We start from the raw sequence: 12,755 nt of genomic DNA, 5'->3' as shown, positions 1-12,755 counted from the left end.
TTGATTCAAAAGCCCTGTGCTCGACCAATTCGCTAATATGTCCCCTTGCTATTCTTTTTAGGCTACTAAAGAAGTTAGCAAGGATTTTGTATGGTAATTGATGGATAATTTCATGGAATAGAAAAGATGGATAATTGCTAAATTTCACAGGTTTACTAAATCCCGCACACTTTGCCCTAATATTCCCAAACTACCCTTCCTCATAAAAAAGACCTAAAAAAAGTTATCTCCCTTCTCTCTCATTAACCTAACCAATTCATTAAAAATTCGACAATTATGAATCGTAATTCGCACATATCAACGTAATTTCTCCGTTTTATCATTAATTTTATTAATACCGTCTTTTAATTGATGTAATTAATGTTTTTTTAAAAATTAATTTATTTTACCATTAGGGTTTAGATTAATGGATTAATATTGATGTAGTGTTCTTGAAGTCGTGATTGTGGGGTCCTACTGGCCGGAGTAGGGTGGTCGAGTGCACGGTGGGCGACCTGATTCGTGGTAGTTGTGGAACGTCGTTGAACATGCCGGAGTAGTTTGTGTGATGTTGTCGTGTGTTAAGCGCGGGACGACGGGAATTGGGTGGTCGTTGTGGTGGGATGTGGTCAGTGCTGGGAGGGGGCCGGGGAATGGTGGTCGACGTTGGGAGAGTGGTAGAGGAGGGGTTGTCTAGTGGTGGCTGTGTTGGGGAGGGTTATGTTACTGATTGTTTTTTTTTGAGGTTTTTTTCCATCTTGTTTTTCTTTTGATTGGGATGAGAAATGGGAGGGGTATATTTGGAATAAAGGGGAAAAGTGTGCGGGATTGAGTAATATGGTATTCAGGATTTAGCAAGTCCGGTACGCAATTGCTAAATACCGCACGCTCGTTTACTAAATCCCACACACTTTGTTCAATCGATACATGTTTGGTCTACATCAATGATTTTCAGTTTTTATGAAACAAATTTCCATAATAAACTACTTTAAAACACCTCATTCCCTCTCCTATCTCCGTCCACTACCTTACGCCTTTAGAGTCTTTTCTCCCTTTTACCTACCAATCTACCATGTCTATATAGTCTCTACTCCCTCGCCTACCACATTCGTGATCTCTCTTCTTCGATTAGTCGTTACCCACACGACTTCCCTCTGAAGCTATATCAGTATCTTCATCAATCTTCTTCTTCTCTCTTCCCTTTCAGACTTCACTCTAGTTCTACCCACTTTCAATCTAGAATCTCCCCCTATCTCCCGACTCGACTAATTTGACCACCACTAGGGAAGTGACTTGTGATTAAAAATGAGAAGGATAGAGAAGGTACATGACGCTACAATGCTTTTCGAAAAGAGCTTGCTGACATATAAAGTTTACCTTTGATTATAAATTATAAAACCGCTTACAATGAATATAAAATGTAAATAAACGATTGAGACGGAAACAAGACAACATACTATGCTATTAATCATATACGCTATACTAATGCATCGAAACGAGAGCATTTGTTTTATTTTCTTACACTAAACTTGAACTCATTTCCTGCTAAACAACATACAACTATGCATTAATAAAGTTGACTATATCATCCATCATTTGATGCTTCCTCATTTGTGAGACCTGAGACTTATCCACAATCTGAAAACCATGCCCCACTCCTTCATAATTTATCCTTTTCACTTGATTATTTGCCTTGCCCAATGCTGAACAAAACTCCGTATTCCTATCTCTTACCACATCCTCCTCTGCTACACATACCATCACCCTCGTATTCTCCAACATCTGGACGCCTTCGTTTGCCGGGTTGCACCACGGGTGGTCTCGGTTTGCGCCTACGGGTAAGGCTAGTCGCCAGTACGTGTCTGATGCGGTCATATTTAGTGTTGATTTACTCGATTTTGATACGCTTTTCTCCGAATTAGTCCTCTTTTCGCCCCCGAAAAAGGGTTGTGCCATAATAATACCCTTGATGTTAATTGGGCTAGTCATTTCGAGTTTTAAGGCTACATTATATGCGATATTGGCACCGGCGCTATCCCCGCCTAGGAATATGCTAGAAAACTCGCAATATTTTGTCCAATATTCACTAGATGGACCGTTTTCTTGTTGCTTAACCCACATCAGGGCCTTAATCCCGTCTTCATAAGCTGCTGGGAGTCGATTCTCAGGGGCTAAACGGTAATTAACCGACACGATGACACACCGTGCCTTGGATGATAAATTTCCTAGAAATTCATGGTAGCATTTCCATGAAGTAGAGCCAACACAAAAGCCGCCTCCATGGAAATACACTAGTAACGGGAATTTATAGTCCTCGTCACGTTTTGGAACGTATGTACGTGCCCAAACATTTGTTGGCCTGTCAATATAAACATCCCTAGCCGTGACATCGAGATTTGGAGGCAAAAAAGGAGTGACGGATTCAATTGTAGACGACGAACGCTCAACGCGTCCATTTTTGTGCACCTTGATGACATCTTTAATCTCTTCCATAACCAAACCTTTACCGTAGTTGGATTTGGATCGATTTTCAAGGCCCAAGTCTCGATTAACTGGTATGGCAATGACAAACATTGTTTTCTCTCTTGATATTTTGATTGTGAGATTGTTTTCAAGTATGGGAATAGTGATAACGATAATGATAATGATATAGTATTAAAAAAAATAATAATAATAAGAAACTTAATGATGGGAAGTTTGTTGATTAATTAGGGTGAAATTTTGATTAGCATTCGTGGATGAGAAGTGTATTGTGACTTATGAGGATAAAAGGGTGCGTATCTATATATAAAAACTTTTCTGAGCAAGTCAGACGAGTCATTTTTGCCCGAAATAATATAATAGGGTTTTGAGATTCACTTTAAAGTCAAATGTGACCATTTTTGAAAAAAAAAGCCACCATAATATTATGGTTAATAACTTACATTTGACCATAAAACGATTTAAAATATGTACCAAAAAAAAAAAAAAAAAAACGATTTAAAATTCTATTTGATTAATTAAGACGAAAATGGCTCGTCTGAAACAAGAATTCGCGCGGTGTAAAGTAGCCAAGTAGGTGCATATCCATTATCCAACTAAGTAGCGTGAAAGTGGGACAGTGAGGTGGACGTAATAGGTCAATCTGCTTGCTTTGTGTTTTCGCATTAAATTATAGTGTATTAAAATATCTTATCAACGTGATACACACCCAAACACTTCACACGTTAGTTGAGCGTTACAGGAACTCGTCTTTTATTCACATGTTCAATGAAAGCTTAGCTATTGGAAATAAAATAAAAAAAATCAGCACAAATCTTCATTCTTCACTTTATGGTTTCCTTAACGATTAAGAGTCCGAAGAGTTTAGGATTCCAAATATCTAAGAGGGGAAGAGGATAAATTAGGTACTATTTAAAAAATTTCAACTCAATCTTTATTGTTTTAAAGTAAGTTGATTAACAAATGCATACATTAAATAAATCGAGTAGTTAGAAGTGTATCACGTTGTTGAAGAAGATTGCTGAAATGAAAGGCAACGGTTGTTCTGACTGTTGCTTGTTTGTCTTAGCAAAAGAGGTTAAGGCTACAGACCACAAGCAACAGTATTCAGGACCATTGTTAAAGGAAAACGCAAATGAAATACGAGTGAAATAAATGCAGCGGAATTAAAAGTAACGAGAGATCAAAACACTGTTTTTGAATTGGTTCGGCCAACGCTCTAAAGGCCTACGTCCAATCTTCCTTTTATTGATTAGTTAAGTGATCTACTCCAACTACTTAAAACCCTTACAATAAAAAGGACCAACAACCTACTCCGGTTGCGACAAGAGTTCAACGACTACTCCGTCTAAGAACTCGACACTCTACCTTAGAATGTTTACACGATCAAGTTTTCTCAAACTAATTCATGAAGAATTGATAAAGACAACTTATTGATCAAACGATTCTAGGTAAGAGAATATGATACTTAAGGCAACAGTAGTGAAGACTGTTGTCACTTGAAGACTTGGAAAGATTTTGCAAATGAAAGAAATGCCTTGAGTTCTTTAAAAAACAATTTTGCAAAACACTTTGAAATTCTCAGAAAAAGTCTTTAGAAATGTAGGAGAGGAGTGCTCCTTTTATAGAGAAATAAACTAGGGTTTTGAGGTCAAGACATTTGATAGAAAACAAATATTTTTGACTTTTTCAAGTTTGCATAAAAGGGAGCATTCTTCCAAAGATGAAAGAAGAAAAGAAGCTTTGTTATTATCTTAAAAGGTTTTGTAAATCAGTTAAAGCAAGGTTGACAACCAAGTGAAGACATTTTTAGAAGAACAATTTTGGAAAGAAACAAATTCTTCTTTCCAAAATCTATGATAAAAAGAATTGTCAAATTGAGAAAAAAACCTTTTAAAAGATACCATTGGAATATTCTTTTCTTAATAAAAAAACCTTTCATAAAATTCATTTATCAGAAATGAACATTTCAAAAATAGAAGTTTGTAATTGAAGGTTTGAGTATTTTTAAAACCAAAGACTTTCTTCAAGTGACACGAGCTAAAGCAACAGTCTTGCTTACTGTTGCCTCAATAAGCAGACCGTCACTGAACAACAAACAGTCTTGCTTACTGTTGCCTCAGTACCATACTCTCTTACCCTTACAAAAGTGACTCTATTACAACACAATTCTTGGGTAGCTTCATCAACATTCTTGACCTTGAACATTGATTAATTCTTGATTGGGGAAGTTGACTTAATCCTGAAATGGAACACTTTGAAACACAATTAAAATAAGCATGTCATCATCAACAAATATGTTTCAACAAATTCCCCCTTCGATGATGACAAGCCTCATAAAATGAATGTTCCCAATCCCCTCAAATGGTTAGTCCAAAAAATATCATGAAGGTAGAAGTAGTAAGTTAAACTTATGAGACAAAACAAATCCTAGAGCAAGATTACTATCATACTTAGGCTACCACAAAACAAGAGATTAATTAATGAGCAAGTAATAAGAACATGAATTTCCCTTTTCCCCCTCTCGACATCATCAAACCGATAAGAGGCTAATCCCGGACATAGAGTAAACATGTATATTATGTCACATAAAAGACAACCAAATATGCGACAAAATGACAACGTCAACATTTAACAAGGTTCAAACAAACGTTTAAACAACAAGTTCAGTACGGCTATTTCAAAGTTTAATTAGTACACCACCAAATTAGATATGATGGCCACTTCTCCTTTGAGGAGAGGGGAAGCAAAAAAATTAGGCAGATTTTTGGGAGAGGGGACGGGTCTAGTGAGTCGAATCTTGGATGCCATCCAAGTCATCATTATCATCATCCGAGGCATCGACATTATCCTCATCACCAATGTCGGGTTTCTCTTGAAGCAAGGAAGATATGATGGCCACTTCTCTTTTGAGGAAATCAAGAGTAGTCTTGATAAACTCCATATCCGCTTTCAAACCCGGAAGACAAGCCACATCCTCCTTATCCTCTTTAGAAGCCACATCCTACGTAAGACTAGCCAGGGTGTCAAGTACCGCGGAGTTATCCACAACTCCCGTCACAGCCCCTCCTTTGGTTGAGGACTTACCTTCAACTTCCTTACCCTTTTTGGATTTGACAATTTCCAATCGGCCTTTTATTAGTTTTTAGAAACATTTTACCCAAATTCCCAATTAACATGGTATCAAACATCCCTTGAGAGCCCACACTACCTTTCACAAGCAGCCCTTTGGAGCGAAGAATCACCGAAATCCACATCGCATATGGTAGGCGAATTGGTGTGGTATAGTTAGGGTCTTGGATTTTGGATTCGATCATAGCAATTCGTTTAAACATAAGGCTAGGGAGATTGATTTTGCGGTGGGTCATTAAGTGGTAAATTAGGTAATGTTGAGCAACTGTTAATTTCGCACGATCATTGGACGGATAAATTGTGCGACAAAGCAGGTTGAAGAGTATTTTGGGTAGGGCGGGGAGTTCATTTGGGTTAACGGGTTGACATTTGGGGTATAAGGGGTGACGTTTTTGGTAATGACAGAGGGAGAGACGTACTCAAGAACGGGCCAAGTTTTTCCGGCAGGGGTAAGATCGTACCCTTGATGGTCAATGTTGAGGATTTGGGCCAATTGAACTTGAGAAAGGGAGAAGGACTTACCATTAATCTTAGCAGTCAAGGTTTTCAGGCTAGATAGAACATGAACCGTGACAAAGAATTGAATCAATTCACTTGCAAAGACGGGTTCCTCCATTTGAACAAGGTCCTCCCATCCTTGAGCCACAACGGCTTCCTCAAAACCCGAGAAGGCGGCGTCGGATGTGAGCCATGAAGACGGATAAACCCGTGGGGTGTGAAGGGCCTCCTTAAAGATCAACTGCCCACAAACCTTTTTAATTTGAGGAGTGAGCAAAGTGTTATCGTCAATCTGTTTTTTTACAATGACCGGATCCCATTTTCCTGACAGATTGACAGCATCCTTAGGAGATAAAAACTCCCCCTTTGCAGTAGCCGATTTCATTTTTCCCTTTTTCTTTGGTGGTTCCTTCTCAGGTGGTTCCTCCTCCTTTTCTTCGAATTCCACCGGTTATTCAACCGGTTTCATTTCTTTTTCAATATTTGTAGTTCTCTTTTCAAGAGAACGTTCCCCGGAGACAGTTTTCTCGGATGCATGTGACGGATTTTCGCCATCTTCTTCAGAGTGTTCACTGTCGTCCCCTTCTTTCTCATTTTCATCAATTTCATCCTCCTCTTCAACAATATCCGGTAACTGAGATGGGTCATTTCCCCTTTTCAGAGGCGATTTTCGAGCAACCTTAGATCCGCCCGTATCTTGGATTGCCTTATTATCCAAGTGTGGTGGTTGGTCCTGTAATAACCGTCCTTTTAGGGACCCATTGACCGTCGTTGACTGACCTTAGACACCTGTCTAGACCTTCGGAAACCTTACGAGTTAACCTTGTGACGTAGTAACCCTTTTGAGTTCTGGTGACTCGATCTAGCGGAAGCTACTCGATCGAGTAGCTTAGTCACTCGATCGAGTAGAGGCCACTCGATCGAGTAAGTTACATATTCGATCGAGTAACGGGAGTTCAGCGGGGAAATATAAATCGTGATATCGTGAAACCCAAATAATTTCATTTCCTTTTCTCCTAAACTTAGATGCCGTCATACCTCTATCCTTTCACCTATATTCATCCTTTTGGAGCTTTTGAGAGTGAAGACACCATGGGGATGGGAAGCATGAGTCGGGTAGCGGTCTTGTCGCCGGAATGCTATGTGTAGGTATGTTGTCATCATCATCATCGTCTTCCTTGGTTTCGTTTGTGATTGTAGCAGTAGTAATAGATAGTCATACTGTTTGTTATAGGTGGTTATGGTGGTTGCTTGTCGTCTTATGGTCGTGTGCGGAATCGCTGTGGTTTGCTAGAGGTAGGTTCTCCTACTCAGTACTGTTGGTTGTCTAGTATGTCGATTGTAGTGCTTGATTGTATTTGGTGTTATGATTGGTAGTGTGGATTGATTATTATTGGTTGTTGTTTGTTTGTCTCTGGTTCGCGAGGCGTGTCCTCGGCTGAGTGGAGTCACTTGCGGGAGTGGCTTCACACCCTTGATTCGCCCTTTGTGGAACCCGCCACAGGAGGGGATGTGCACATTAAGGAACATATATTATCGCTCGGAATAGATGAGCGGGGATTTGGTGGGTATGACTGCGGTCCCCCACTGGTGGCATGGATTACTGGTTGCGATTGGTAATCTGGCAGGACCGGACCTTCGGGCAGTCAGAGGAGTGTGGGTGATTGGAGAGGGTGATGTGCATATGTTTGCTGTGTCTGGTTTTGTGTGTTCCTTCAGTTACTGACCTTGCGTAGTGTTGTGTTTTCTTCTTGTGTTGTGTCTGCCGTGATCCACTATGGTGAACAGTCGGTCTTAGCAGATTGATATCTGGATCGTAGCTGGGTGCTTGGAGGGACGAGTCTACGACGAGTCATGGAAGAGATAGTGTCACGTAGTTGGTAGTTGTCACGAGTTGTATCTTTCCTTATTGGTTAATCACTTGTAAATAAACATAATTGTTCTTTTATCGACATTTGATTATTACTGTTCCTCGGGCAACCGAAATGGTAACGCCCTTATCTGCTGGGGAAGGTCTTGTTAAGGCTCCTTGTTAGATGGGGGTGTTACAAAGTGGTATCAGAGAGACGATTTTGGAACCTGTAACTAATGACCCTAATGAATGTAATGAGTCTAATAAAATGAACTTGGTGTATGTATATTGGGAGCCCCGATAGTTGTTTGATTTTGGGTGAGAAAGCGCCTTCATTTCAAAATCCTGGCCCCAATATACTTAAGCCAGCCACTTCGTATGGGGATATTGAGTCGAGAATTATGTGCATATAGTTGTGTGTGGTGTATAGAATAGATATAGTGTGATCGAGTCTGTGGTAATGTCTGGTGCGTGCAAGTAGTAGTGATAGATCGTGTAAGTGTTGTGAATCGTTGGAAGTGTGTGTGTGTATATGATGGGAGTAGTGGATATGTTGATAGTTGCATACGAGTATCTAATAATGTGACGGTGATAATGGGTTGTGAATCTTCACATGCACTTTAGTTAGTATTAATTGACATGTAATGCTGTGGAATTTAGTGGATGAATGTTGTTCCGTACTCGTGTGAATAGGCATAGTATGTGAGTTATCTTGTGGTTGTCGGATTGTTGTGATATGTTAAAACTTTGAGCAAACATTAGTAGTAAGTGTTAGCTATATTGCCAAATGGAATGCTTAATGTAGTGTAATCACATGTTGAACGATTGAATTTGAATATGCGTAAGTGAGAGTAGAATAATGCGCTATTATATATATGTTCATGTGAGTTGAAGCAAGTCATAGTCGAATTATTTTGTAAAATGTTTGATATGGAATGGAGTAATATGTGCAATGTTCGGATGAGATAGTTGTGTTGCATTTGAGTTAGTACTAATGGATCGTAATTGGATGAAATAATCAGTGACGAGTTCTAAATACACCTTGGACTCGGAACGAGTTGTTGTTTCACAGGAACCGTTAACCAAACTCGTAACTTTTGACTTTGTTCTTAACCTTATTCGACCGAGTACGAGTGCCTACACGACCGAGTAGACCTTAATCGATCTAGTAGTTGGGTTATTAGATCGAAACCGTTGGAACTGCCAGTGGAAACTCGATCGAGCAACTCCAACTCGATCGAGTAGAGGCCACTCGATCTAGTAACCGAGTAACTCGATCGAGTAGGTTGCTATAGTACCCGTATTTTAACGGGATTCTTATGCTTCCTTTCATTCATTCTTCCTTCTTATTTCTTCTTACTTCAACCCTAAAATCTCTAAAACCCCTTTTTCTCTCAAGTTCTTGGTGAAGATTGTACTTAATCCTCTTGAAACCTCTTTGTTCATTCATTCAATCCTTTTGCAAATCATTCAAGGTAAGATTTCTACTCTCTTTCTTTGTTTTAATCACTTAGTAGCATATAAAAGTGTTAGTTTTCTGAAAAAAATTCGATTTATACTCATGGATTTTTGTTTATAGTTGTGGTATTTTGGTAAAATTGATTTAATTTGTTGATTATTGATGCTAGAAGTTGCAAAATCAAACCAATTTGTGAGTACAATTGGACCGAAATTTCTTGGGTTTGGGTTACAAATTGGATTTTTGTTTGTCTTTTGAGCATCTAAAAGGGAAAATAGAGCAGGGTATGTTGTGGGTAGCATGTTTGGTGTTGATTTTGACTAATTTCACCCAAAATTTCGTCTTAAAACTCCGTCTTAAAAGTGCCCCAAACTGAATTTCGCCCCAAATCTTTATGATAATGATCTTTGTTGAAGCTATTTTGAGGGATTAATACCCCAATTTTTCCGATTATTGTTAAATTTTTTGTGTTTTGAAAGCCATGCGACCGTCTTTTGTGAGATATAGAAGTTACATGTTTTTGGAAATTGTTGGTTGTCTTGTGAAAACTACTTTAAATTGTTGTTTCTCTATCCATGAGTATACTTTGAAAAGTTCTTTTTGATCAAGTAAGTATCCGTTTGGTGTGTCTAAAAACATATTGAAACAGATGCCAAGAGCCGCAGCTGCGACCCGACAGAGTAAGAGGTCGAGGTCCTCTGAGCCGGAGGTGGGAGAGGGAAGTCAGGGACCCACTGTTCCACCCGTTCCCGAGTATCCTACCTTTTGGAGTAGTGTCCTCCCCAATAAGTGCGTTTACATAATAAATCTCGTAAAAGGAATATCAGGGATTTATTTATTTATTTGTCAGCTGGTCATCGTTAATCGGTAATGATTGGCTGACTAGAGTTTGACATTACTGTCGTGTGACGGCGGTGATCAGCTGATCCCTTTAGGTCACACCTATAGGATGACGCCCAAATAGGATAAATTAATTATTTGTATGAGATACGAGATAATTAATTCCTTGTTTTATTTGACTTTTAGTTAGTCACGTAAATGTATTATTTGATGACGGGTTACGAACTCGGGATAAGGAGATTTATTATTTAATTATGTGATATTAAATAATAAATATATATTAGAATTTATTAATTAATTGTTAATTAATTAATTTTATACGATATGTGTATTTGTTTTGAGATGGAATTAATTAGCTATTTAATTTTACAAGAGGTTGTAATATTAGCTAAGTGGGATAATATTGACACATTGTGTGTTGATAAAATGGTCTTATGATTACTTAATGGTTAAGTAGTCATTGGTAGTTAATTTGAATTATTTAAGTGTTAAATAATTAAATTAATATTTAATTATGTAAGATAATTAATTAAATGACTTATAAGCATTTGTGGGGCAAATGTCGAAAACCGAAATGGACCCATATAAGTCCACTATGACCGGTTTTTTGAGAGGACAACAAGTGTCAATTAAGTGGCAATTTCTACTTAGTTTTGTTTCCATCTTTGCCTATAAATACCCACCTAATCACACCATTTCATAAGTTTGGAAAATTTGAAGAAAATTTGGTCTTTGTAGTGTGCTTTGGCCGGACCATTCACAACACCAAGAGACCAACTTTTCTTCTTATTTTGTTCATCATAGTTCAACAAAAACACATATAAATATCAACTAATAATATTATCAAAGTAATAATATTACTTAGTACACCAAATATACATATTACAAAGTTACTACTACTATTAACTAGTTATTAATTTTAGTAGTATTTTGGGCTAATTTTAGGTGCCACCTTAGGAGATTACCTATTTTGGTAATTGTGGTGTATTTGGAGGATCATCCATATTCCTATAGCTCAAGAACTACAAAGGTAGGAGACTTTTGTAGTGCCCTTACTTGCCTTAAACCATTGTAAGGATTTTTTTGTCTTAAGATGGTTTTATACCATTTTTATATATTTTTATTTGCATGCATGTAGATTTAGACCATATTAAATTAATTTGTAATTTTAATATCATAAGATGAGTATTAACATGGTCTAAATAACTAACACTACCATTGTCTTTGCTAACTTTGAGCAAAGAGATGACTTTATTGAGTTGCAAAAGCACCTTATGAAACCTACTAGATTCATCGACACTACCATCCTTGAGGACCTGAAAATAGAGACAGACGTGCGACATATCTTTGAGACCTTGGGTTTGGCGGGGCTGTATCGTCTTAGGAAGCACTCTTACCCTTTCTTGACTTTGGAGTTTATGAGATCTTTTTCTTATGATGCGGTAGCTAAGACCGAACAGTTTTGTCTTATGAACACCAGTTTTCTTTTGTCCATGGACCAGTTTGCTTCTCACCTTGGACTTGCTCGACCTGAGAAGGGATCTCTTAGGGACATCCCGACTAACTGTGGGGCTAGCAGTTATATGCCCTGTTTTACTAGTAAGGCCGCCCCTACTTCAAGTAACATGTTGATTAATGATGTTCAACATGTCACTTTGAAGATCTTCCTCCGAGCTCTGACCTGTTTGTTGTACGATAGGAGGGATGTGAGTAAGTTGAACTCACATGAGGTTATGTTGTTGGTCACTTACCTAAACCTCGCCTGAGCACAGAGAGTCTCCTTTAGTGCCCCGGCCATCGTTTGTGCTAGCTTGGCCTTGATGGCCAGCTCTTCGACCCGGTACTTGAGTTGTGATGCTATTGCCACACGGTTAGCTTTGCGGTTGACTACCTTTGAGGCCTCTTCGGCCCTCACAACTATGGTCCCAGCTGTGCCCACTTTGGACCGAGATTACTTCATCGACCAGAAATGGTTGAGGACTTTGGAGGGTGGTGGGTTAGGTTGGAGAGTGTGGGGTATGAGTTGGATGAAGCTCCCTGACCCTGAGCACCTCCCTTTGACTGAACCTTTGACAGCGGCGGTGGTTGCATCAGACTCCGATGACGAGGAGGCTGCCCCTACCTGGCAGTACTACCTCATAGATGATGATCTTTTGGAGATGATGCCAGAGCCGACCAAGAGGGACCAGACTAGACCTAAGGACCAGCAACCTAGAGTAGGGAGAGGTCCTAGACGGGTGAGAGAGAGGGTTGGTGAGACTCAGCCAGTGCAGCCCGTGCCTCCACAGTATCAATATCCCAGTTACCCTTCTTCCTTTAGTCCCGCAATGCAGGTGAGTGAGATCACAGATAGGGTATCTAACACGTTGACCCTCCGGAACCTTCACGAGATGGCGTACGTGCAGGGCATTAGGACCAACCTGGCCCAACCAGTTTGGTGGAGGGGTGTCAGGGATGATAGTGGAGTCTTCCACTCTTATGGTGCAGATCCGGCTACATGGGGGGAGCATAGGA

General features: G+C 39.3%; 1 protein-coding gene across 1 annotated transcript; it reads right to left on the bottom strand.

Moving 5' to 3' along the window:
- Nucleotides 1–1,339: 1,339 nt before the first annotated feature.
- LOC141623491 (putative carboxylesterase 6) lies at nucleotides 1,340–2,847 on the bottom strand. Its single transcript, XM_074439592.1, has one exon. The coding sequence runs from the start codon at nucleotides 2,551–2,553 to the stop codon at nucleotides 1,540–1,542; it is 1,014 nt and encodes a 337-aa protein (XP_074295693.1). The 5' UTR covers nucleotides 2,554–2,847; the 3' UTR covers nucleotides 1,340–1,539.
- Nucleotides 2,848–12,755: the final 9,908 nt, after the last annotated feature.

Source organism: Silene latifolia, chromosome X, assembly GCF_048544455.1.
Source record: "Silene latifolia isolate original U9 population chromosome X, ASM4854445v1, whole genome shotgun sequence".
In the NCBI taxonomy this organism is placed as follows: Eukaryota; Viridiplantae; Streptophyta; class Magnoliopsida; order Caryophyllales; family Caryophyllaceae; genus Silene; species Silene latifolia.
The sequence above is the reverse complement of the archived record's forward strand: the minus strand, read 5'-3'. Positions and strand labels throughout refer to the sequence as shown.